A 27,880-nucleotide genomic window follows, 5' to 3' on the forward strand; every position below is an offset into this window, starting at 1 on the left:
TTTATGTTCATTTGCATTAATGATGTATTAATAGTCAAAGCAAAAATCAGGTTTTCAATGTGTGTACACAGTGAGTCATAGTAATGCACTGTTTTAAAATCCAATGACTACACATACTCCAAACAGTAACCTACACACTTGACATGTATCATTATTAAGTTGTCCTCTGCTGGGGTTTGGATTTAATTAATCATAAATTTTCTTCTTTTTTTAAAATATCTGATGGAAACTCTAGAAGAATGTAGTGGCCAGTCGTGTGGCCTACTCCTAGCTTGACCATAAAAGGGGTCCTAATTGTAATATCGGGTTTGCAGAGGATAGACCTCCTTGGAGAAAATGCAGGTGAAAGATCTTACTTCAAAACTGGATGCTGCACCTAGAGCATTTGGCATGGATATCAGTGCCGAAAAAAGCAAAATGTGAGTTAGGGGGTGGGGTGAAGTTGGGGCTGCGGGAAAAGGTTCAATGTTTTAAGAAATCAATTATTTATTAAGAGCAAAGTGTCGCTCTTACAAAACGTTTTCAGCTTCATGAAGGAGAAATTGTGCTTAAAAAAAAAAACTTTTTATATCAATTGTTTTTATTTTTGAGTCTTTATTTTTTAAATATACAAGAACGCAATCTTCGTAAAGATAAAAATCTACATCAGGGCCGGCCCTACAGATTGCGGGACCCTATGCGAAACGGATTGCGCGGGGTCTTATCTGGGTAGGAATAAAGATAATGAGTGGAAATTAAGATTTTTTGTTAAAAAATAAATTCGACATTGCATTTTATTCATACTTTACTAAGTGCAAAATCACGGTAAAATTAACTTTACGAGCCATCTACAGTAGATGGTAGTTTTCCAATAAAAAGCCGATCAACATTCAATTGTCTTTTAGATTTACTATCGACTAGCAAAATATCGCTTTTTAATTTGTAGGAGATCGAGATAGATTTAGATCTATATTTATATGCCATTGATTATTACAGTAAATTAAGTAGGCCTACTGGAACTTCCTTTTTTTTATTCGCCCTATTATTTTAATTAAATGAAAGCTGACAATGTCGTTTTTTGTTTAATCGCGAGTAGGATTGGCGTTTTCCATGTTGAATGACACTCAAAAATATCAATTTTGTCTATTTACCAGGATATTTTATGAGTTTTCAGGATATTTTAATAATTTCAGGAGATTTCCAGGAACTACTGAAAATCAGGAGGCCGCTGAAATCCTGTTATAAGTTGAAATGGTTTAATTTAATAATTTACAACTAGAGTTAGCGGGGCCGCGGGGCCTATGAAAGTGCGAGGCCCACTGCGACCGCATAGGTTGCAGTGCCTTAAGACCGGCCCTGATCTACATAAGTAGGAAATTTAAAAAATTACTTCCTGTCCAGCAGAAAGTAGCCGTGTGATCTGTTGTAATGATCAACTGTGAGTAACTAAACCTTTTATAAATGTGGTGGGTTCAGCACAGACTATGACAACCCAAATGATGAAGCAAGTCAGGAGGCTTATTATAAGTTTAATGTACACAAAAAACCTGCCAAAGGCAAACATACAACATGAGGTATAAATACTAGATCAAGCAAAAACAAAAAAAGAAAATCTTATAGTGTGAACCAATCATCTCTTTTATGAACATGAGAGAGATATGGAACACCACCAAACATTAATAAAATAAATGACAAAGTAATTAATAAACAATAAATCAAATAGTTCTATAGAAAACTAACATACATTGAAGAGCTTCGCTCTTACCATTTCTTACAAAAACTATGACAATTAAATAGAACAAAGGTAGTCCGACAATGAGGACAAAACCTGGGTAGCAATATGATATATATAAAAAATAAACAAGAATATGTGATGTACAAGAAACAGTAAAAATGTGTTTACCTGCAGCCTTGGTCAAAACAATGAACTTAGGACAAACACAGCAGGATCAGACAAGGTGGTATTGGAGTAGGTGCGTAGCAGCAAGTTTCAATCGAGGATGCCAGCAGGAAAAGGAATTCGAATCTCAGCTACCGGGGCAGAGGTCAACTTGACCCTTTGCTGACCGGTGCTTGGTCAAGTTGAGCCGACCCGTATATTATGTCCTCCCCACTACAGAGCCCCTAGCTTGAAACGACCCGTCTCGGGGCGTTTAGCCTAGTACGTTTCTGGAAACAGAAACAACTGTTTCTTCTCCGAACAGCCATTTTCTTGGACACCATATATGTTTCCGGACTGTAGTGTACTTGAACCTTGGATTCTACAGGGTGGCCTATCAGGTTTCTCTTTGTATGAAGAATGTAGCTGGTGCTGTGGGCTTTCCATCTGGTAATCAAGGACACTAAAATCTGTCATAGATGTTTGGGAACCTGATGGTAGTGCGGTAGTGAGGGGTGAACCAAAAAGTCTCTGTTGCTGGTGGCACTGTTTGTTTCTCCTGAATGAATATGGTCTGCGGAACTTATCAATCCGGGACTTGCATGACTGACAAGCCTCAAACTTTCCGTCTCTGGATGTAGAGCCTGGTTGGGTAAGGTGACTTGCACCACGGGTGTGAATGCGCCTAGCCTGTTTATTGGCCCGTTGTCCTACTTGGTTGACTTGAGGTGAAATGGCAAGTTTGCTCCTGCTAACTAATTCGGAGGGGTGAGACTTGACTGTTTCTCTCGCAACCTGCAGGGCCTCTCTACATTGAGAGCTAACATTAATAGGCAGGTGTGATGGCGTCATATCTCTTATGGTGTGCTTGGATTTAAAAACGTCTTGGGTGTCTCTTACTCCTTGTTGAGAGGATGCGGTTAGATGCACTGAAGGCAACTTAATAGTGGAGTTTTGGGGAATTTCCAGCTTTATAAATCTTGATCCAAGTACAATGTCATACAATGAGGATTCTAAAACAGCAGCTGTAATAGTACTATGGACAAAACGGGACTTGACATGCACTTTAGCAAGAGGTACTGTTTTGGGTGGGATGTCTAAGTCAAGAGATTGAAGGGTCACTGATACATCCATAATGTCTTCAGGTCTTACAAAAGATCTACTGACAATAGCATCAAAAGAGCAGCCAGAGTCTAATAGACATTTAGCCCTACGTCCATTGATTAGCACTTCCTCTTCAACTTGCGGATTACGTCCAGATGAAGATGGGTTGTTTGTGTATCCAGGAAAAAGGGCAGCAATTGTGTGGATTGGCTTTGATCTGCTTTCATACAAATTGTGTGAGCGGCTGTTGTGAAAATTACACCATTTTCCTAACTTCTGCCTTTTAGGTATTGTGGGTGGATTTTCTGAAACAGGGGGCAATAGACCATTGACAGAACAACCAATAGCACTTGAGTGAATCAGAGTTTCAGGTTGTGACAATTCCAGACATTGATTCGCCACATGTCCAGACTTCCAGCAGTTGATGCAGACTGGTGCTCCATCCTCAGCATATGGGAAGAATCCCCTACTTGTTTGCGCCCAAATCAGTCCTGCAGGTGCTGTGGGGCGGTTAACTGCCCACTGAACTTGGTGACTTGTCTGTGTTTGGGGGAGAGGCTGGTCGGGGTATGGGCTGCTCTGCCCATTTGCTTGTGGAGTGTGCTGTAAAGCCTCCAATAACTCCCCAAACCTGTTCAATTGGGAACTTACCAGTTCACACCACTGGTTTTGTAGTTGGGAGTTTCCTCGGTCCTGGCTTTCCCATTTGAGGGCCTGGTTTCTAACTGCAATGAATGTTATTGCTGGTTCCTCCTCCACCAGTCTCAGCAGTTCCCTACGTAGTGCAGAGTCGTTCAGCCCGTGGACGAATTGATCCCTCAGCCTTGCCTCGCTGAAGCACTCAACTCTCTCCCGCCTTTGTTGGCTTACCGCCACCGAGTGTTCGCAGAAGAGCCGGTGTGAGAAGTCTCGAAGGGACTCTGCTATCTGTTGACGTGATCTCAGGAAGACCACCTCAGCTTCTCGCACTGGCATAGTCTGGGCAAACGCCTCAAGGAGGGTTTCCAACAAGGCTTCTGGGTCACTCTTTGTCTTTGAGGTCTGCAAATCGAGCTCCTTCCTGGCGGGGCCGCTGACATTGCTCATAATGACTGCCACCTTTTCCTGTGCAGAATAAGGCCTGAGCTCCCATGCCTCTCTTATTTCCCTTGCAAAGTCCTCAGCCGTTGGCTCATCGGAAGTGCCCCTACCACTGAACTGGCGCACCTGCTTTGTCTGTTCCGAGATTATGAGAGGCCGTTGGCAGGCCAGTTTCAGGGCCTCTAACTGAGCCCGGAGGGCAGCGACTTCAGTTTGGTCCACTCCTGCTCCTCCTTCTGGCTCTCCTTCGCTGCCCAAAGGACCGACCTCACCCCAATCCACTGCATTGTGTTTTGTCCTGTTCTCCATTGGCTGCAGGTTTTTGTTTAATACAATTATACTCTAACTTAATACAATTATATACTTTAAATAATAACTACCTAAACTACCCTGAAAGAAAAAAAAAACAAAACAACCGGAATATCTCAAATGGTACAATATAATAAAAAAAGTACTTGTTCAGCTTCTGACTTGATTGCAAGGTTCCGAAGGCTCCACTTATCGTCTGAAAGGGAGGTCTGGTAGACTCTTTCTTCGGATCCCACTTCTGACACCAAAAGATTCTGTGGTGGGTTCAGCACAGACTATGACAACCCAAATGATGAAGCAAGTCAGGAGGCTTATTATAAGTTTAATGTACACAAAAAACCTGCCAAAGGCAAACATACAACATGAGGTATAAATACTAGATCAAGCAAAAATAAAAAAAGAAAATCTTATAGTGTGAACCAATCATCTCTTTTATGAACATGAGAGAGATATGGAACACCACCAAACATTAATAAAATAAATGACAAAGTAATTAATAAACAATAAATCAAATAGTTCTATAGAAAACTAACATACATTGAAGAGCTTCGCTCTTACCATTTCTTACAAAAACTATGACAATTAAATAGAACAAAGGTAGTCCGACAATGAGGACAAAACCTGGGTAGCAATATGATATATATAAAAAATAAACAAGAATATGTGATGTACAAGAAACAGTAAAAATGTGTTTACCTGCAGCCTTGGTCAAAACAATGAACTTAGGACAAACACAGCAGGATCAGACAAGGTGGTATTGGAGTAGGTGCGTAGCAGCAAGTTTCAATCGAGGATGCCAGCAGGAAAAGGAATTCGAATCTCAGCTACCGGGGCAGAGGTCAACTTGACCCTTTGCTGACCGGTGCTTGGTCAAGTTGAGCCGACCCGTATATTATGTCCTCCCCACTACATAAAGTATTATTGTTGTGGTTTTTTTTTTTTTACATCTTTTGAGATGACATCTGACTATAGGCTGTTTATGTGAGTCGACATTGCTATGAAGTGGGCTCGAGGTTTGACACCCGGCTCGGGCAGAGTTGTGTTTACTGAGCGCCTAAGGACAACACTGAAAACCCTCTACCAGATGCCCCCTCCTCACCCCCCCCCCAACTGGTCCACAAATAATCATTAAAGTAGCGCTATATAAAAGTTATAATTTTTTTTACTGACTTCAAGTCTTGAGATTACCGTAGGCGTGCTTATTATACTGAATACAATTGTTCAATATGAAAAAGAAGTTATTTTGTGCACGTTGAATATCGTGAGTGTAACTTTATACAATCTAACTTAAGTTTCTTGAATAAACAAACCATCTAAACACGTTTTTCACTGAAGAGAACGAGCACAGTGCGTAGTATGGAGCTGGAGACTTGCCGCGATCTCAACATGAGATGTCTACAATCATCTTCCTTTTAAAGTTTATTCAATCAACAAACACGTCTACAACGATCTTCGTTTTAACCCTTTAAATTCTGTTCAATCAACAAAAGACGTCTACAACGATCTTCGTTTTAACCCTTTAAATTCTGTTCAATCAACCAAAAACATCTGTAATGATCTTACTTTTAACCTTTTAAATTCTGTTCAATCGACAAAAACAACTGCAATGATCTTAGTATTAACCCTTTGAATTCTGTTAAATCAACAAAAATGTCTGCAATGATCTTCATTCTAACACTTTAAAGTTTGTTGAACAAAATGATTTCCATTTTGGTAAGCTCGAGATAATGGATACTTCCTGTGTTAGTTTATGTGTGTGATTTACGCTGAACGTATCTCTAAGTCATTCTCTATAGGCACCTCTCGATGGCCATACCAAAAAACTGGTCGCTTACAACTACGATATTTTGATGTAATCAAAGCAGTTGACGTCGTTATATACTAGTCGGAAGACAGCCCAAGACCGCACTGTGCGGAGACGAGATGGTGACAAATAAAGCTATGGACACCAAAGCAAATGAAATCTTTACGTAAGTTATAGGTCATAGGTGGACAAAAATGCAAACAAAATACCTGGTGTCGTCTTTAATGTTTTGTTTTTAGGTGGAGGTGGTGGGTCGAAGGTGGAATTAAATTGGGTCGTTCAATAAAAATGTATGTATAGAATGGTTGGGGGGGGGGGTCGAACACAAACTTAACTTCTGTCATCCATTCTCCAGCCCGCCTCTCATTCTCTTCATTGATAGTTGGGATTTTTAAATATATTTCAAACCTTATCAAGGGTCTAGTCATATCTGTTATTGTAAAATAGTTTCATTTTGAAATAGTGCAAACCTTTAAATACCTTGGTACTATCCTAGACAATAAACTAAATTTTACTGCAAATACTGATTATATCAGCAAAAAAGGGCAGCAAAGATTACGATTACTAAGAAAACTGTCCTCGTTTAATATTAGCGAAAAGGCCTTGGCTATGTTTTATCACGCTCACATCTGCAATATTTTAAGTTTCAATATCACTGCCTGGTATGGCAATCTGAGCATTAAAAATAAAAATAAACTTTATAGAATCCTAAATGCTGCTGGTAAAATCATTGGCAAAAAACAAACCTCATTTGGGCAGTTGTTTGAGACAAACATCTATAAAAAAAACTAACAAGATCCTCGAAACAAAGAATCACCCTTTGTGTCAGGATTTTGTGATTTTACCATCGCAAAAGAGATACAAGACACCGATGGCAAAGACAAACAGACACAAACACTCTTTTGTTCCCCTGGCAATCAAATCATTAAATAAGAACAATCTGATATAAACTTTGTCACATGTAAATTATGAGTGCGTCTGGTGTGAATGTACACTTTGGTTTCTTATAGTTATAATGTTTTTTGTTTTTTTCTGTAATGCACAAATTGTAAGACAAATTTCCATACGGACAATAAAGATAATTATTATTATTATTATTATTTAGGGCATGACTTTGGAACCGTCTTCAAGCCCTTACCACGAACGATATTGATACTTATTTAAATAATAATACTAAATAAAATAGTTTATACTTTACTTTTATTGAAAAAAAATACATGGCAATCAAAACGATCGACATTCAAATTTTAGGCCTACAATTCTTTTTCATATTTTATTTTGCCTATATTAAAATATAAAAAAAAATACAAAGTAATATATACAATGTAAAACAATAATAATACATCTCATGAAATAATATCACGTCACATTAACAAAAAATAGCCAGCGCTGTAAGCTCTTTGGTTGTATATATAAAAACAAATAAACAAATATTGTATATGTCTATGTTGTATATTTAAAATGCAGATGAATATTTCATAAAAGAATTAATGTATTCATAGATTACATATGATTAAGTAATGTATATACCATAAAGTATTTTATATCTTGTAGTCGTTATTTTTGAGACAGTAATTGATCCCTGAACATAACTAGAATAATTTTATTTGAAAGAGAATATTTGGGGCTTAGGCTAATAATCTATCTTCTGTTACAGACGTTAAAAATAAGATAATTTCGTCCTACGAATTTCATGGTCAATCTAGTTATGCAAAGACATTTTTTGTGCAATTACTTAAGCGCCCTTGATTATTAGATCTATAGGTCTATAACTTAAATAGTAATTTTCAGATACATGCTTTAAAACAAAATACTGGATTTTTCTTATTCTATACGTAATTCACTGTGATAATAAAATGAAGTATGTTTTTCAAACCCTACCACGGACAAATACAGCCTCATTTACTCTTTCTTTCCTTTCTAAATAAAGTTTTCATCGATGACTTTACAGAGTATAATATTTGATAAAGTCAACTCATTCGACTTTTTGTTTTCGACTGAGTCTCCAGCCATCGAACAAAATCAAGCAAGACATGATAAAAAATGGCGCATACGCGGTGCACAGTTTGATTCTTTCTCCCATGTTTCTTGGCGCCATCGCCTCTGATTGGCTAAAATCAGCCCCGATAGCCATGAACCAGATGCCCAAGATGGCGGTTACTGTATGAGCAGCATACAAGATGGAGGGGAATATGATAGAAGGCTTTTTGAGGGCACCTGAAAGTAAAAAAAAAAAAGAGTTTGTTTTGTATCAAATGTAACTGTAGAAGTTAAAATCTTTCAATCAAATGTGCCTCCGCTCCATAATGGGCATACGCTGGCAGGACTACCTTACAAATAACCACGTTCTGCTGGAGCCTTATGTGAACATTATAGAAGCACTTATTACCATTCGACAGCTGCGCTTCATCGGGCACTTATCCCGCATGGAGACGACCGCAATCCAAAGAGATCCTCTTTTGGCAAACTTAAAGGAGGACGGCGCAACAAAGGTGCTATAAAGATCAACTAAGGCGCCATTTTGCCTCCCTGGCATAGAGGAAAGTAGCTGGCAGAAGATAGCCTCTGAAAGAGACATTTGGAAAGCTTGCACGAAGGCCGCCTGACACACGTTTGAGGCTCAGCGGAAATTCTTGCAGAAGACAGGCGTAGAAGATGTAAAGAAAACTTAAATAGATCTTTGGCAAACAACGGCTTTGTCTGCATCAGTGTGAAGAAATGTGGATGCTGTGACAAGTCAAAAACTCGCTGTCAGAGTCACTCAAATTTATCACAGCATTAATTATTATTTTTCATTATTTATTTATTTTATTTTTATTATTTCCCCATCCTACCCCTAAATTCTCCACCCGCACCACCTTTTCCGCTCCAGGCTAGACTTAGTTGACCACATTGGAGATAGCTAAAGCGCGTCCCTTCATTTATCTGCCCTTGATCGGGGAAAGGTAAACACACAATCTCTTTTGTCTTACCCGCCGGATGTCTGAAGGACGGTCGCGGTTTACACCACCTTGGTTTGAATGCAAGCTAACCCCCCCCCCCCCTTTCTCCTACGTCTCTCTTTGATCTAGGAGATTACTCGAGTCAAAGGGCCTCTCGACGCTCCCATCTTAAGTCTAATTCACCCACGTGTATGATAATTCTTAGCCTAGGACATTTCCTGTGCCCGCCCACATTTTCCAGGCATATATAAAGTAGATCCAAATCAAATCAGACCCTCTTATTTCTCATTGTCGTTGAGCTATTGAGTCTGGACTACTTCATACATTCTTTGTCCTAGAGGAATACCTGGTGGTAAGCCGAACTCAATCACAAGTTCCATCTTAACTACTTTTGTGCTATTTCCATTGGATATTATCATGTGTATTTTGCTTAGTTCATTTATATTTAATTAGTGCATTGTGTATTTCTCACTGGCGTAAGTAGAAAACATAAACATGTGCTATGTATATATTTTAGTATTGCATTAATCTATTAATGCTACGTTGCTCAATTGATCATTGATGCAACCATGTATATATTTGTACACCTTATTTTATTTCCTTTATCTCGGTTGATCGCCTTGATGATTTTACTATCGCACTAATACTGCGCTTAGAAAGGAAATATGGGTTATCTCCCCTGTATTGAATTATCTCCCCTTTACTCATTTTACTCTAATGAGAGTTGCGCCGCTTGAACGGACACACCATTCAAGCGCGCTCCATTGTTCTCGACCCACGGTCATATGAAAACAATCATCTGGGTCGCTGACCACCGCCCAATTCAACCCCCCCCCCCTTTTCTTTCTCTATCCACCTGTGTTGTTCATTTGAGATTATTATTTCCCCTTCCATGTACATTTTATGTTATTATTTCCCCTTTTATGTACATTTTGATATTGCTACTATCATCCAGCTATTTTCCAAATCCCATTTGTCATCACCTCCCCCTTGTGCTCTAAAGCAATTTTACCAATCTGACGAATGCACCTCAGTCGAGGGCATCGATAAGATGTATGAGAGACATGTCCTAACTTGTCTTTATTTATCCGCAGCCTCCCTCAGGTGTCTGCCTATTTATCGGATCACTTACCTGCCTACTTGCCTACTGGCCTATCTATGTGCTTAGTGCTAACCAGCGCTGCACTTGCCTAGTCGCCATCAAGAATCACCTATTGCCTAGTTATTGGATCAACGATCTATTTACCTGCAGTTGTGCTTAGTGCTATTCAGCGCTGCATTTGCCTACTGAGATCTACTCAACTCTACCACTTGGCGCTCTCGGCATTGCCCGCCTATTCGACAGCCCACCTGTCAAGCTATTAGGCGCGACGTCCCTATAGAGTCAGATCTGTGCGAGACGTCATAGCTACGCCAACCCTCTGCAACTCACTGGACATATCCTGTTACTTACACTGCCCACGGCAGATCAGCTCTGCCCGCAGTAACCTTGTGCCCACGGTATCCGGCCACCCGCCATACTGTGCCCACTACAGATACTAGAACTTGGGACTGAGACTCCACAAGAGCTATATCGCCGGCGTCCCTCTATCCGCTAGAGCGCCACCTCCAGCTGCAGAACCTCAAGCCAGGACCCAGCCAGCTGCGACATCAACAGGACAACCAGCTAAGTCAGAGGACAAAGTGACATACTCTCTTATTATGTGCAAGAGTGATGATTAAACATAGAATATACTAGAGATAGATGCAAACCCTCCCCCTTTTTATTATTATATGTATATTTATGTAAATAAATATCCTTTATTTTAACTTTTGTATCTATCTTTCATTGCTTTGTCTCGTTGCGTGTCTGCTCCCGATTCATATGCTGATAAGTGGGGGTGTGATAGCATTAAAAATAATCATCCCCTAGACATAAAACGTGCCAAACACACGTCACATTTCCCCACCTGTCACAGATGCCTTAAGTGGGTTTGGGTGGTCATGTGAAACATTGCACTTATCCTTGAGCTTCGGAATCGAAGACATTGCCATTATTATTATTTATCTATCTGAGGGATAGTGACGCCTATCTATCTATCTGTCTGTCTGTCTGTCTGTCTGTCTGATTCTCTCTCTCTCTCTCTCTCTATTAATTATATCATTGTATCTATATTTCTTAAACAACATGCATAGGAAACAACGCAAACGCAGTGGGTTTACCAAAGTTACGTCAGTCGTACGATAGACTAAATATATTAACCCTTTAAGTCCTACATCTTTCAAAGCCTGTGACAAGAGCCATGACTGACAGTGATATGCTAAATGCAATTGCGGGGGCCCATTTTGAAGCAAACATCATAAGGCCGGTCCTGTATATATATATATATATATATATATATATATATATATATATATGCTCATCTTATTTTCCATTTTCCTTTCTATACTAACTGATTGTGACCTTACACATACTCAGAGACACAGACACACATAACAGAAGGTACAATGGTAGTTATAGAATGTTCAGCTTCCTTATCAACTAGATTTAAATAAACGAAAAACTATAGTCTACTGTATAATAGCGACTGACCATAATAGTAATAAGTGTATGCTGCCCAGAAGAAGAAAGGCATTTCTATGAAGTGTTCCACGAGGCAGACAGACAGGTACCAAGGGTGCCTCCATGCATCAGCCAAGAATGGATCCCTGTAGGTTTCCAAATAATGGCTTCTCAATGACTTGAACTGGATGAAAAACAATTCATTAGGCAAATATATTTTTTTTTCTGGGTTTATTTACTGAAATAATAGAAATTGGTCAGTCTTACAATGGAATACAAAAATAGGATTAGACAAACATGCCATAAAATGTCAACTATGGTGCCTTATTGAAATACATAAAATACGGTCCGACTGGCTTACCATACTTGGATACAAGCTCTCTGAGTAAACACCTTGAGTATCGAAGAATAATGTTGAGGGGATCTGAAATAAAAAGTAGGCGAAAAAAACGCAATCCATTGTGCGACGTTCTGATTGGTCACTGTTGGTCATTTTGATCTGGGGAATAAACAACCAATATGAAATAGAAAGTCAATTTCTCATTGTGATTCCCTCAAGACAAAGGACATGCAATTTAAAACTCAATTTGTGTCAATCCAAAATGGATGCATTTTTAAAATCACTAATTTGTTTTTTTAGAAAATGGACTTTGCAGTTTAAGGTAATTATATTTTTTTTTAATTCTATACCTCTATTTATCTTAATGCTTTGCTTTAAGTATATGTGCTTAAATCTAGCAACATGTCCTCTGATACGATTCAGCAATGATATGCATTTATTAATAATGAGTATTCAGTTGTATGAAAGAAATATAAAAAGTATTCTATTTTCTAATCTAAGCTATGTTTATAAAAGTAAGGCTCATTTTTAACTATGATATTGTGTGACAAACTCCCATCGAGGGGATACAAGTCAGTGAATAAAATATTATGTACGGATGCTCAAAAATAAGCATTTGATAAATGACCAAAACGTCCGAGCAGGCAAATAATTTTAGTCTGATGTCAACAGTTTAAATAACATGCTTAATGTCATGTTTAATGTCATGTTTAATGTCATGTTAACACCACGGTGGGTTTGTTACTCGAATAACGAATTGTCGAAAAGTTGCTATTACCTCGTCATCCAAAATAATAATAATAATAATAATAATAATAACAAAACCACTTTGATTAGGAATGATAGATTTTGTGATTCCAGAAAAAGAACAAATTTTAGTCTGATGTCTCCATTTTAAATAACACACTAACACCGCGGTTGTTTTTGTTACTCCAATAACGACTCGTCGAAAAGTTGCAATTACTTCATCATCTAATACAAATAAAAACAACAACACAAAAAAAAACCTCTTTGATTAGGAATGATAGATTATGTGAATCCTGATGGTTTAGAAAAAAAAAAACAACAATAAGATTATTACGTTTGTACAACGTTTTCCCTAGTGATGTTTGATGATACGTAGGCCAGAAAAAGTCTGATGTGATGATGTGATGTGACGAGGGAAGTCAATTTAAAAGGATGTGGTTGTCCTTGTAGGAAGTGTGACCAGATTGTAAGTCAGATAAAACAAGGACAATTAAATTATTCTTAGAGATTATTTTCTTACACACTATTCACATTTAACACTTGTGCTGCAAAAGCTGAAGCTAGGTTTGTAAAAATCTGAAAGTTTCTTTTTAAAATATATTGTTTTTTTTATTATTACATTAACTAATTACATGACATTAGATAATGTACTTAATAAAAATACATAATTATATATATATATATATATATTGTTACGTATTTCTGATTTTCTGGCTAAATGTACTAGGCACACAAATAAAAGAAACACTGCAAAGAACTTGACGACTCAACTTTCAGCTTTAAATAACTTTATTGAATTATAACTATAACAATTTGTCACTGTAACATGTAGCGTATACGTCTTACATCGACTGTATCGACTGTAACGGCTCAAGTCCACTCTCTTCTACTGTCTCGCACAGTAGAGAACAGTATCGACGACTGTACTGACTCTTTTCACATGAACATCTCTGGTTTATAAAGAGTCCCTAATCGCTTGTCTATTGTTGCAAAAACACTGCTAGTACCCTCTGGAACAACATGGGAGGAAACATCACATCCTGTTGTTGTTTATACATGTCGATTCCAGAGGATGCCTGCTGCAGTGTCATCTCGCCGAGATCACACGTAGTGACCTCTAACTGTCACTGTTCATTTGTCACAATGCCCCCCTTCGTAAATCTGTTCGACCTCTGGAACAACACGTGAGGCACGTCCCATCCTGTCTTTGTTTACATGCATAGATTCCAGATAACACTCGGTGCTGTGTCATCTCGCCGGGGTCACACATAGTGACCTCTACCTGTCACTGTTCATTCGTAACACTATATATATATATATATATATATATATATATATATATATATATATATATATATATATATATATATATATATATATATCATGGGCGTAGCCAGGGGGGGGGGGGGTTCTTGGGGTTCAAACCCCCCCCCCCCCCCCCCGAAATGAACGGAATTAAGTGACTGATTTTTGCTTTCATTTTGTTTATTTTAGGTGAGATTTTAATACTAAATCATCACTTACCACAGCACAGCCGAGGTAGTTTGGAGTTAAAAACCCTCTACCAGGGGGTTTTGGCTTTAAATCCCCCTACCAGAGGTTTTGAGATTTAAAAAACCCCTATCAGGGGGTTTTGAGATACAAATCCCTCTACCAGGGGGCTTTGAGTTTAAAACCCCCTATAGGGGGTTTTGAATTTTAAACCCCCTACCAGAGGTTTTTGCAGTTAAATACCCCTCTTCTATAAAACAAAACAAAAACAATGCAAACAACAATCCCCAAATTCTAACAGCACAGTTGAGGAAGATTTTGATTTTAAACCCCCCTCCAAAATTTACGATAAACCCCATCTTCAATATAAAAAAAAGCAAATTACACACTACACACTCAAAATTCTATGAGCGTAGCCAAAGGGGTTTTGAGTTTAACCCCCCCCCCTCCAGTTGGGGTTTGAAGCAAAAAAGTACCTCTTCAATATAAAAAAAAAAGCAAATTACACACTATAAAATCTATGAGCGTAGCCAAAGGGGTTTTGAGTTTAAATTCCCCTCCTCCAGATGGCTTTTTCTTTAAAGTTTAAAACCCCTCCAGATGGTTTTGAGTTTAAAATTCCCCTACAGAGCGTTTAGAGTTGAAAACCTCTCTCTTCAATATTATTTTAAAGCAAACTAGTAACCAAATTCTATCATCGTAGCTAAATGGGGTTTTGAATTAAAAACAAAACAAAAAAACTCCAGAGATTTCTTAGTTTAAAACCCCTCAACAGATTATTTGACGAAAAAACTTTCATTTTCGATATAAAATCTAAAGCGAAATACAGGCATGCAATTCCAAGAGAGTAGTCAAGAAATTGAAAATCATTAAATGTATCTCCACAAAGATGGCTAAGACAGATTTTATGAGTCAGTCATAGAGATCGGGTCTAAATCAAAGAAATCATATGCCGAACTGGGAGTCGAATCCTTAGTAAGGTTGTGACAGAGCGTCGCATGAGGTTTTGCGGGACATGTTCTCACACAAAATGAATTACGCAAAATAAGAGTTGCGGAAACAGCTTGCCGGAAAATGCGCCGAACGGCGCGAGAGGGTCTAAGTCAGTAAGAATAGCACATTAGGTTTTTGAAATAAAACTTTTTAATAGCAAGATAATGCACTGTAGATACCTCAGAATATGCATTTTGTTGGCTTTCAATACCAGAAATAGTGCTCGGCGGTGGGGCTTCGCCCCGCGATTAGGGAGCGCTGCGAACTCCCCCAGACCCCCTTGCTAGAAAAGGGCGGGGAGTCTACAATAAACAATAAACGTCTTCCGAAAGGGTCAGAATGTAATAAAGATTAATTATGTACACACTCACATAGGCCTATATATATATATATATATATATATATATATATATATATATATATATATATATATATATATATATATATATATATATATAATTTTTTTCCGCGGGGGGGGGGGGCAAAACCCTCCCCGAAAAAAAATCCTGGCTACGCCCATGATATATATATATATATATATATATATATATATATATATATATGTATGTATGTATGTATGTGTGTATGTATATGCGTGTGTGTGTGTGTGTGTGTGTGTATAATGAGTGAAATACATGCAACTGGGCGATTAGCTAGATTTTATGGTAGTGGCGCAATATTTATTATTTGATGTAAAAAAAATAATATATTCCGACATCCATATGGGAGACCCCTCAAGTAGGGGCTCGGCGGGGCTATTTTTGTAATTGGACACCCCCCTCCCCTCCCTCTTCCCTAGCTACGCTACTGATACTGATAAGTTTATAGTACGTCTATTTCCTGCATTCAGTCGGCTAAAGTTAGATTACATGCGACATAAAGGTCATGGCGCATGGGGGCCAACGGGGGGGAGGGGGCAAAATATGTCTACTGGCGAGGTCATTATAGCCTGTATCATTATCCCAGAGTTTCAACAGTCTGAAGGCATGGCCAACTCAAACGAACAGATGTCAGAGTTCATGCTTATTAAGGTTTGTCTAAAGCGTATACATTGTAGTAGTGTTGTGTTTTGTTTCGTGTTTGTTCCTTTGCTATTTTAAAAGACATACTTACACACACACAAAAATACGTTCAGCATAGAGGTTCTAAAAAATAATCAAAATATATCTGAATGCATTCTACATTAATATTACATTGTAAAACTTCTCTAATGAAAATAATTGTCTTTTGACGACTTCCTTGTGTTGTAGTTATTACATAAGTATTGTGTCACTGTTTGTTTTAACTTAACTTGCAAACAAAAAGAGTTATGAATAAGGGCACATGTGCTTCAATAAATTTTCAACGACAGGGGGCATAACTTTAGCAAGAGTTCTAAAAAATATGATAGCTTTTGCAATAAATTCTTCAAAAGGTGCATAACTGTAGAAACTCTCTAAAAACTGTTATACAAGAAATATGGGAGCGTTGTGGCTGAGTGGGTAAGCACTTGGCCTCCGAACCTGGAGTCTTGGGTTCGAATCTCGGTGATCTTGAATTTCGGGATTTTTAGGGCGCCCGCTGGCCACATAACACCCTGCTCGTTAACCGTTGGCCAAAGAAACAGATGACCTTAACATCATCTGCCCTGAAAGGGCAGAAAGGTCTGAAAGGGGAAAAAAGGACATAGCTGCAGAAATGATATCTCAAAAAGTTATGAAGCAATAAGTTAAATTGTTTTTTTTTAAATAATGTAAATTTGGAACGAGCTGAGTTAATTAGGACCATAGCTAGTAAAACTTGAGATGAACTCCGATTGGTGACAAGGCTCTCTGCACGTCAAATTTGGACTCCCCCCCCCCACCTAGCTACGCCACTGCACTGCGGTGAGTATGAAAAGTCGGTGCTGTGCCTCTTGCGAATCTCCGAGAGCTCTGAGACGTATCTGTGAGGTCATTAGAACTGTTGTATTGAAGCAATGATGCGCTACGCCACACAGCGGGTCTAACTACCAGAGAACAACGGGAGGCAATGATTTAATATACATATTTTAGTAAAAATAAAAAATATAAAATTTTAGTAAATGCGGAACTACTGTTGTATATTACGCCCACACTGTAAGCTGATACTTTTGAACCACGACAGTGTTGCAAACTGTGAGATTTAAAGTATTGGCGGAAAAAACAAACACACTCGATTGTTGACCTAAGGAAATATTGTGGGGACCCATTTCTTGTGGACACTGGACAGCCTGCCCTCCCTTAAATCCGGCCCTGATCTACTCGTTGAAAAATATTCAGTCGATAAATCAATCGAACTAGTGTGTGAATTGTACTCCGATAACAAAAAAAGGACCTCCAGACATCTAAAGAAAATTAAAGATTGTATTGTGACCTCGCAAAAAAAAACACCAAATATTAAGAGGAATATGAAATAAATAAAGGTTTTAGATTCAAATATTTAGAACCACTGACCCGGCATTGTTCCGTGAGCTGTTGTGGTCAATGCAGGGGTGGGTAACGGTTAATAGGCAAATGCAGCAGCCGCGTGCTGGCGCGCACGTGGTATAATCAACTCCTGATTGACATGCTCGGAAAGTCTGCCCCGCCAACAGAACACACGAAGGCAAGATGTTTAGGCATCAAAGTAAGAGGTCGTTCGAATGAACACGTGACACGATTGTTGTAGTGAGAATGATGATGTAAGAGCCTTGTCTGGTCGTCTGGTGTGCACTCAAGGCAGACGTCCTGCTGGATGCTTGAGCAAGACGTTGGCTAATAATCTTCCTATCTGACAGAACATCTATGTAGGCTACTAACACCAGTCAATCTACAGTCTGTCTTAAAGAACCTTCTAGTAAATAGCAGTTTTTCACTAGGAAGATTTTGTTATTAGCTTTCGTAACCTATTGTTTTGTATACTACATTTCATTAAGAACAAAATATCAAAATATTTAATGGTTTGAGTCTTATCACTTAAATCGAACGCTGAGAGCGTCGTCGCGTGGTTTTGAGTGTTATAGAACCACCACATCTTTTAGTTTGGTCTATATTATCTCTTTAGCAACTATATATGGTAGTAATAGTGTGTAGTCGTGCAGCAAATGTGTAGGAGATATGCAGAGTTTTTGTATTGGCTGTACAGTAGATGTGTAGAAGATGTGTAAATGTGCAGTAGATGTGTAAGAGATGTGTAGAAGATGTGCAAATATGCAGTAGATGTGTAAGAGCTTCTCATTCTCTTACTCACACTAAGTTTCTGATGATTAATGGTTTGTGGTAATTGACTAATAATCTTAATATTTATACAGAACAAAACATCACCACAAAAACAATGCAAGCCATGCTGCATACGTCGATCTCAGCACTGTAAATTCGTTCTGAATCGTGTGTGTTTATGAAACTATTGTCACGATTGAGCTACAGTGGACAATAATTGAGCTCTTAACTTATTCTTTAAGCAGTGAATTAATCTTGTTGTTTTTTTTTTCTTATACTAATATCTTTTTTTTTTATCTCTAGCACGCAGTTTCCTTGATCTTCCGTGTTGATACATGTATTACTAGAGTTATGCTCCTTTGTCTATGCTAGTAATGCCCCTTGTTCTGTGTTTGTTCACCAAATGGTGCCATAATAAGAATAACACTGAAGGTTGCACCCCAAACCTAGTGTTTGTTCTTGATAGTGATGGGCAAAAGTGAACTAAAAAGTTAGAAACTTTTAGTTTAACTAAAAAAAAAATAGTTAAGGCCATTGTTGAACTGGAAAAGAAAAGTTTAGTTACAATCGTAGTTTAATTAATTTGTTTTTAGTTACTAACTAAAAAGTTTAATTTTAGTTTAGTTCCCATCACTAGTTCTTGATCGTATTAGCTTAAAAAAATAGCTTTAATCAACATTCCACATCTTCGCTTGCATGTTCAGATAACTGACACAACTGTAATGACGAGTTTTTAGACCAGTGTTTCTCAACTTTAGTAGTGAAGAGGAAAGAAGAGAAAAAAAAAAGGTTCCCCTGCGCCCTCTTCCCCAACCAGGGGTCTGGGTGTACGCTGCAATCTAACCCAATGGGGGTCCGAGTGGATGCCCTAACAGCTAGCTAATTCATGTATTCACCTTCATCTTTCTCTTTGTCTGTTGGACCGTTGGGCATCAATACTTCTTCAACTAACCAATATTGCCATTTGTTGCAAAGTTGCTAGCTCTTTTAAAACTACAAGATACAACACATTTTGTGTCGCGTTAATGACTTCGCCAACATGTCGCGCACTACAGGTTGAGATGCGCTAAGTCTCGGACAGAAAAAAAAGTTGTTATTAGATTTATTCCAGACATCATTTAGCTCCTTAGGGTGCTACATTTCTCAAGATATACAGATTAAAGAATGAACACGCCAGGAGAGGGAACTCAGACCACGGTAGAGATAATAATTATCTCCCTTCTTAAAAAAAAACAACAAAAAAAAACTTCTCAATGGTGAAAAATAAAAGGTGTTTTGAAGACTCCGAGTTTACAAATTCCTAGAAGAATGCTAAGTGCTTGCTCAGCTATCACAGAAAACTTCATTTTTGTCTGGTTGATAAGAGAAAAAGAAATTACCATTAGTATTATTAGTGGCAGAACAGAGCTTGCAGAGATAAAACAAAATTACATTATTAGTGGCAGAACGCAGCTTGCAGAGATAAAACAGAGTTACATTATTAGTGGCAGAACGCAGCTTGCAGAGATAAAACAAAGTTACATTATTAGTGGCAGAACGCAGCTTGCAGAGATAAAACAAAATTACATTATTAGTGGCAGAACGCAGCTTGCAGAGATAAAACAAAGTTACATTATTAGTGGCAGAACGCAGCTTGCAGAGATAAAACAAAGTTACATTATTAGTGGCAGAACGCAGCTTGCAGAGATAAAGCAAGGTTACATTATTAGTGGCAGAACGCAGCTTGCAGAGATAAAACAAAATTACATTATTAGTGGCAGAACGCAGCTTGCAGAGATAAAACAAAGTTACATTATTAGTTTCCCCTATGATTGGCTTCCATTACAAAGCCAGAGAAACACCTACATAGCAGATGTAGTGAGCAAAACGTTCGCCTGGGGCAAATAACTTTATTGCCCCCCCCACACACACACACACACACATTTTCCATGAACATCACATAGAAATATAGGCATATAAATAAAAAGTATTTAATACTAATAGAATACAAATAACCTTAGAATTTATTACCTAACTAAAATATCTACAATTATTTTTATTAATTTGGCGCCTCTCTGCGTGTGCGTGACCTCTATGTGTGGCACCCCCTGCTCCCCTTGCTCCCCCTCCCGCGCTGGACTGTCCTTCGGAGGTTTTGAGGATCCCAGGTTCATGCCTTGCCCATCCCCCGTTGTCCAGCGTGAGGTTTGGACCAGGGAGTAGATTATCTTTAACTCTGAAGGCACATCCGAAACCTTTTTAAAAAAAATATGCAAGTAGATTCTTTACTTTTTGTTGTTTTTTTCAAAGTCGATCCATCTTCTATTTGTATACGTCCTTGTTGTAATCCCAAGGCCTGGTTTCTGCTTTTGGTCACTTTCAACAATTATTGAGTTCGGAAAATGAACGTAGATCTGGCCGGCAACATGACTTCAAGTGTGTGTGTGTGATAGAGAGAGAGAGAAAGAGAGAGAGAAAGAGTTTAGCTGTGGCACAACTCGTATCCTATCAATTGCTCTATTGTAAATTTGCCAAGAATGTTCTTAAGCTTTAGCTATTTCCTCCCTTTCTTTTACCTGTCACTACACTAGGTGTGATTGCGTGAAGACGCTTCATCCTTCAAATACCTAATTAGCTATCCAGCTTTTAATCACTACAGGTAATAAGGATCTGCGTTTATTGATACGTTTGCTTACAGTTACATATTTCAAAATATATTTACGAAAATTATTTTTTGCTTTACCCCCCCCCCTTTTTTTTCCCTTTTTTTACACACACACAGAGTATTTTTAAGACTAAGACTAAGACTAAGACTGCTTTATTGATCCTTACGGAAATTTGTTGTGATTACAAGGACTCGTTTCTCATATAAAGACAACACAACAGAAAAATACACATAAATACAACAGACAACATAAAGAGTTCATTCAGCGACTACACACAGGTATCTTGATGCAATTCATGTTCCCTGATCAATGAGTGGCGGTGATAGTCTGACCGAGTGAGGTACGAACGAGTTTTTGTACCGCTCCGTTCTTGTTTTGATTGACAGCAGTCGCCCACTTCGCGACGACCTGGCGTAGTTCTGATGGAGCGGGTGGCCGTTGTCTTCCAAGATTTTTTCGATTTTTCTGAGGCACGTTTATTCAAAAAGTTCCTTTAAATGTGGTAATGTTGTGAGTGTAATTTTTGATGATTTTTTAATGATGTTTTCTAGACGTCGCAACAGTTTAGATGAGGCGTTGCCTTGCCAACAACTTATTCCGTATGTTAGCAGATTTTGTACAGTCGCGCCGTAAAATCTGTGAAAAGTTTTTGCTGATAAATGCACAAAAGAAAATAAACTCTCTATTGACTTCGGACACATTTACTACTAGGTACAAAAGCAATCTGAAAAAAAGGTCGCTTCGTCAGAGACATATGACAGACATCTGATGCAATAGGATATTACAGCCTATGGTCTTGTGGTTTTGTTTCGTTAGATTGTACGATTAATATTTTGAAAGTGTTTCTTCACGTTTTCTTTTGCGTTTTCTTGTCCTCCTTTGTGCGTGCAGGTGGCTGAGTGGTAAAGCGCTTGGACTTCCGAAAAAAGCGATCACGAGTTCGAGTCCCTGTGAGGACTGGTGATATAGGATGCCCATGACTCCACCCAATTCTGATTTGAAGTTGAGGCGTTTCATCGCTGTGCTGGCCTCCTAACACACTGGTTAAACATAGGAAAAAATGAGCTTAACGCCATCTCCCCCCCCCCCTCCTTACATCTGAAACGAGGCATATGAAGTTTAAAACGAATGTCTGTAATTTATTTTATCTGTTAAATAGACATACGTTCTATTCTAGACTGTTCAGATACTTAAAGCTAGCCTGTCACTCTTCGCAGACGCCTGAAAAAATTTGGCCTCAGCATCAATGTAAAAAATGACAGAAGTGTTCCTCAAAATAAAACAGTCACAGAACCAGACATTCTCATAGATGGCCAAAAACTAGCAAATGTTAAAAAGTTTGACTATTTTAAGTCCTGATCAAACTACTGAACATAGTTCAAATCAATACCCCAGTCCTTTAGGAAGCTATATACAAGATATTACACCCTTTCTGAATTTGTCTGTTTATAACAAGATATATATATATATATACTATAGGGTTGAATACGTGTGTTGCCATTGCAACAAACAAAGAGAGCAAAAGCCGGACATTCTCACATTTTAAGCAAATGCCTGCCGGATTGACGACATGGCTTCAAAAAGGAGGCCATATCCTCCTTTTGCCGGACGTCTGGTAGCCTTACACCACGCCCCATCATAAATCACAAATACATTTTATTTAAGAAAATACAAAAAAAAGCACTTAAATATTGTTAAAGACAATAACATATCGACTGAAAGCTCTCCAATAGTAACGCCGAGTTTTCAGATGCAACTATTAAACACTACTTGACGCGGACAGGAAGTACATCACTTGACTGTCAAGATAGAATGATTGTATCAACATAAGTGTGCCGTAGAACGGTGGGTCTCAAATTGAACCGAAACAATGACCCACAAAAAAACTAATCTGGAAAATGTGAGTTGAAAGTGAAGCTAAGTCTGCAAGGTTTACATGGGCTTAACAAGGAATCCCACAAGCCTCTACGACTGCTGTAGAAGCGACGTCATTGTATGGTCCTCGCGATGTCACAGTATAGAATTCACTGCGCATGTCTAGTATTAAGCCCATCGCATTGTTGGTCAACGATACCAGTAAATTGTATCCGATATAGCCCCAACGCCTAAGTTTAATATTGTTGGAAACTTGGAATGTTGTTAACCCTAATTACCCTAGCGTTGTTGGAAGCTTGGAATGTTGTTAACCCTAATTACCCTAGCGTTGTTGGAAGCTTGGAATGTTGTTAACCCTAATTACCCTAGCGTTGTTGGAAGCTTGGAATGTTGTTAACTCTAAGTATCCTAGTGTCTACTGAATGCAATGTTTCTAACTTAACTAACGCTATTAAAAAATAAAAATGTTGATTTGTATATGAATACATACTACAAAGAAATTCATTTTTATTTTGCCGAGAGAGTTGAATTTTAATGGTATAAACATCATTTAATCACAAGTGTTTATGATATGTATAGATGACGACCACCTCATAGCAGCAATGGTCAAACTTATGCATTTAAAGTCCGCAGTTTTGTAAAATGACTAATGCTAGATCACTAAATGCAGATCTAAAAGGTCAGATTCTTTGTTATACTGAAACTTTTCCTTTGAAGGACGGCATTGGCATTGAAAATAAAATTACTTAATGAAAGACTTTAAAATAGTGTGAAAAGACAAACAAAGTATTTAAAAAACAAAAAAACAAAGCTTACATTAAGTGTAGTTGTATCAGTCATAGGCCTATAGTCATGTAATTAAATTTGTAATAGATCTAGACTAATTATAATAAATCTTTGCGATTAGAAATATTTTTACCAATTGTTTTTGTTTAGCGCAATTTCATGCTTTTAACTTTCCCAATACGCTATGATCCTACCACTTGACTGGATTAGTTGGAAAGGGGTGGGTGGGGTGGGGGGAGAAAGAAAGGGGGATCTGGCGGATCGCTTTTTAAATGTAATTATTAAAAAGGGGGAGGGGAAAGACTTGAATTCGAACTCATGAGGCTAAAGTCTTCTCAGGCTAACATGTTAACCACTCTGCTAGCGAAGAGCTTATGAACATGGAAGATTCTAAAGTTATCTATTTCTTCTATAGCATCGTGTTCACTAAGCCTCAGTCAACGACCTATAAAGGGGACTAATTCAGCTTATACCACCACTTCAGACAAGCAATTTTTTTCCTTTATTCGAGATAATAAACAAAATAATAATTAAGTAATTGGTAAATGTATTATTTGTGTGTTGTCAGGTAAAAGAAATAATTGTGCAAAATTTCAGCTTGATCCGAGATTGGGTGCAGGAGAAATAATATGTACAAACATTTTACCTGACAGACAGAGTGAGTTGATATAAGCTTTGTAAAAAGAGAAAATATGACATTCAGTGGATCGGGTCGAGCCCAAGTCTTAAAGAATCAGGAAGACTGGGGTGAGGTAGTGAAAGAGTTAGAAGTGGTGGGGCAAAGGCTTTTTAATTCAATTATAAATAATTGACGAATCCTAAACATTTTAACAGCCACTCTTGTGAAAATAGTTGAAAGTTTAACCCAAACGAAAGCTCATAATTTATCTCTCTCTCTCTCTCCTTCTCTCTCCCTAAGTCTATTTCTTACTTCCTTCCTATTCTCCCTTATTCTCACTCTCTCTCTCTCTCTCTCCCTCCTTGAAACTCTCCACTATCTCTCTTTATCTCACCTTCCTATCTCTCCCTCTATCTCTCTCTTCCTCATATTCTTCTCTTTTTCTCTCATACTATGTCTGTCTCACTAGTACTCTTCTCTCTTTTAAATGTTATCTCTCCCTCCTTGTACTTGCGCCTATCTCTCATATTATCTTTCCCTCTTTCATACTATCTGTCCCAACCTTAAACTCTTTACTTCTTTCTCTATATCTCTCTCAATCGTACTCTCCTCTCTTTCTCTCATTCTCTCTCTCAATCGTACTCTCCTCTCTTTCTCTCATTCTCTCTCTCAATCGTACTCTCCTCTCTCTCTCTCTCTCTCATTCTCTCTCTCAATCGTACTCTCCTCTCTCTCTCTCATTCTCTCTCTCAATCGTACTCTCCTCTCTCTCTCTCATTCTCTCTCTCAATCGTACTCTCCTCTCTTTCTCTCAATCTCTCTCTCAATCGTACTCTCCTCTCTTTCTCTCAATCTCTCTCTCAATCGTACTCTCCTCTCTTTCTCTCAATCTCTCTCTCAATCGTACTCTCCTCTCTCTCTCTCTCTCAATCGTACTCTCCTCTCTCTCTCATTCTCTCTCTCAATCGTACTCTCCTCTCTCTCTCTCATTCTCTCTCTCAATCGTACTCTCCTCTCTTTCTCTCAATCTCTCTCTCAATCGTACTCTCCTCTCTTTCTCTCAATCTCTCTCTCAATCGTACTCTCCTCTCTCTCTCTCTCTCAATCGTACTCTCCTCTCTCTCTCATTCTCTCTCTCAATCGTACTCTCCTCTCTCTCTCTCTCATTCTCTCTCTCAATCGTACTCTCCTCTCTCTCTCTCTCATTCTCTCTCTCAATCGTACTCTCCTCTCTCTCTCTCTCATTCTCTCTCTCAATCGTACTCTCCTCTCTCTCTCTCTCTCATTCTCTCTATCTCAATTGTACTCTTTCTCTCATTCTCTCTCTCAATCGTACTCTCCTCTCTTTCTCTCAATCTCTCTCTCAATCGTACTCTCTCTCTCTCTCTCATCATACTCTCAATCGTATTCTCCTCTCTCTCTCTCTCATTCTCTCTCAATCGTACTCTCCTCTCTCTCTATTATACTCTCTTTAATTGTACCCCCCTCTCTCTCATACTCTTATCTCTCTCAATCGTACTCCTGCCCTCTCTCTCTCTCTCTCTCTCATACTCTTATCTCTCTCAATCGTACTCCCACCTCTCTCTCTCTCATACTCTTATCTCTCTCAATCGTACACTCCTCTCTCTCTCTCACCAGATCAAAAGTAAGACTATCATTGTTGACTGAAAGAAATGATTCCCCCAATCAATATAGTAGAGAAGTCATTTCTTGATTTAGAAGTAGAAGGGGACATAACATTTGGTATCCCAGGCCAAGGAAGATAACTAGAAATTACAAGCGTTTTCGTCTTCGGTTTTTGTAAAAGTTTCACGAGCATTTGAAATTCATTTCGTTGGGTAACGGTGATATTTAAATATGGCGACCTTGACATTCCCTACTGTTGAAATTCTCTTAAAATAGTCCCCCCCCCCCCAAACCGCATTTCTCTTCATTGCATTCTCTTCTATTTTATGTTTGTTTCTTTTATATTTGTTTATATTATATTTGTTTATTTTATATTTCTTTATTTTATGTTTGTTCCTTCCATGGCTTAAACTTAAAGAAAGTAAACCGGATCTTATAAAATTGAAATTCTAACAAAGAAGAGGTAGGCTAACTGTTGTTTTTTTTTAATGTACACCAAAAATCAATTCAGGATATATATATATATATATAGGCCTATGATGCCATATCTGTGTTTCTGTAGCTCATGATTTACGGGGGTGTAATGTGATCAGCACAACGTCCAACCGCCTTTACTTTTCCCCAACAAATGTCAGGTACCCATTAGAGCTGGTGGACTCAGAGGCGCCCTAAAGATCCAGAAGTTAAAGTGCTTTACCACTTAGCCACCGAGTTTCCTCGCTAATCAATTGGTACAAAAAAGTCGACGGAACAGCTGACCATAACAAACATTTAATCACTTTCTGTCCTCTAACATTATGTCTGTCTGTCTGTCTCTTTCTCTTACTATCTCTCCCTCTATCCCAATCTCATTATTTCCACTGTCCTTCTCTCTTTAACTCTTACTCAAAATCTCTCTCTCCTCACTCACTTAAAAAAAAATAACAATATTGTAGTCAAAGTTCAATAATAGCCAGATTACAACATTGTAACAAAGTGAGTTTGTGTTACATTATTATTACGTAATTAAATAAATATCTCAAACGATATACTTACTTCTGTCTTTGTATTTCTGGGTTTAAAAACACTTCGATGTGGTTTAATCCTTTTCCCTTGCCTTGTTTCTATAATCTCTAAAAACAAAGTCTTATTTCAGTCAGGAATCATCAATCCAGTGCCAGAACATGTAGCTTTGTATATTTAGGCCTATATATTATAATCCTTGACATCCACCTTCGTGAAAGAAAGATCAAAAACTGGGTTGGAATGCGCTCTCACTCACTCTCTTGTATTATCTCAATGCCATTCTCTCTAGCTCGCCCCGAATCATCCTCCCCCCTTTTTTTTCTCTTATTAAATGTAGTGGTTGTCTGGATGTGGAAGGTCAGAACCTTGCATTAGTCTCAGCGAGAGCGAGTTGGTTTGGGGGGGGGGGGGGGGAGAGCGAGTAAAAGACTTGTTTAGAAAGACTTGTTTACACCAAGCCAGTAGGAGCAATAACAATTTGTTGGGGAATGGGGGGGGGGGGGGCTCGACTCCCACAGAGAAACGAAGAGCATATTATCTTCCACTTTAGAACTAGTTCTAAAAAAAAAAGTTGTTACCAGTCAGACCTTGACCTTGTAGAACTAGCTTCTGGGTTTTTATAGTATAAAAATAAAATGTAATAATGTAGAAAAGAACGCTTTTCCTGTTCCGTTACATCTTTGACTAGAACTACGACTTTGTAAGACTCCAATGGAACTGTTCCAGGAGCGAACTATAAATCTACAAAATGCATGAAGCCTTTTAACAATGATTTTTTTTTCTAAAGTAACAAGTTGCTTTTGACAAGTGATGTAGAGTTGCAACCAAAATATCCTCAGAAAAAAATGAGCAATTTAAAAGAAAAAAAGGTTTAAATCTAATTTCCTTTCCTTTTATTTATTTTTTATTTTGAAAAT

General features: G+C 38.3%; 1 protein-coding gene across 4 annotated transcripts; it reads right to left on the reverse strand.

Moving 5' to 3' along the window:
• Window positions 1–1,444: 1,444 nt before the first annotated feature.
• LOC106056170 (uncharacterized) lies at window positions 1,445–27,306 on the reverse strand. Of its 4 annotated transcripts, XR_008774083.1 has the most exons (6): window positions 26,994–27,306; window positions 12,001–12,138; window positions 11,670–11,823; window positions 5,048–8,372; window positions 1,883–4,691; window positions 1,445–1,526 (listed from the first exon to the last, which is right to left on the reverse strand). XR_008774083.1 is itself a non-coding variant. In XM_056006552.1 (5 exons), exon 5 carries the CDS (start codon window positions 4,349–4,351, stop codon window positions 2,138–2,140), a length of 2,214 nt encoding a protein of 737 aa, XP_055862527.1. In that variant the 5' UTR covers window positions 4,352–4,626; window positions 5,048–8,372; window positions 11,670–11,823; window positions 12,001–12,138; window positions 26,994–27,306; the 3' UTR covers window positions 1,543–2,137. The 4 variants fall into 4 exon arrangements, 3 of the variants coding, with proteins under 3 accessions (XP_055862527.1, XP_055862526.1, XP_055862528.1); XM_056006552.1 differs by lacking the exon at window positions 1,445–1,526 and having other exon boundaries at window positions 1,543–4,626; XM_056006551.1 differs by lacking the exon at window positions 1,445–1,526 and having other exon boundaries at window positions 1,543–4,691.
• Window positions 27,307–27,880: the final 574 nt, after the last annotated feature.

Source organism: Biomphalaria glabrata, chromosome 12 (genome assembly GCF_947242115.1).
Source record: "Biomphalaria glabrata chromosome 12, xgBioGlab47.1, whole genome shotgun sequence".
NCBI lineage: Eukaryota > Metazoa > Mollusca > Gastropoda > Planorbidae > Biomphalaria > Biomphalaria glabrata.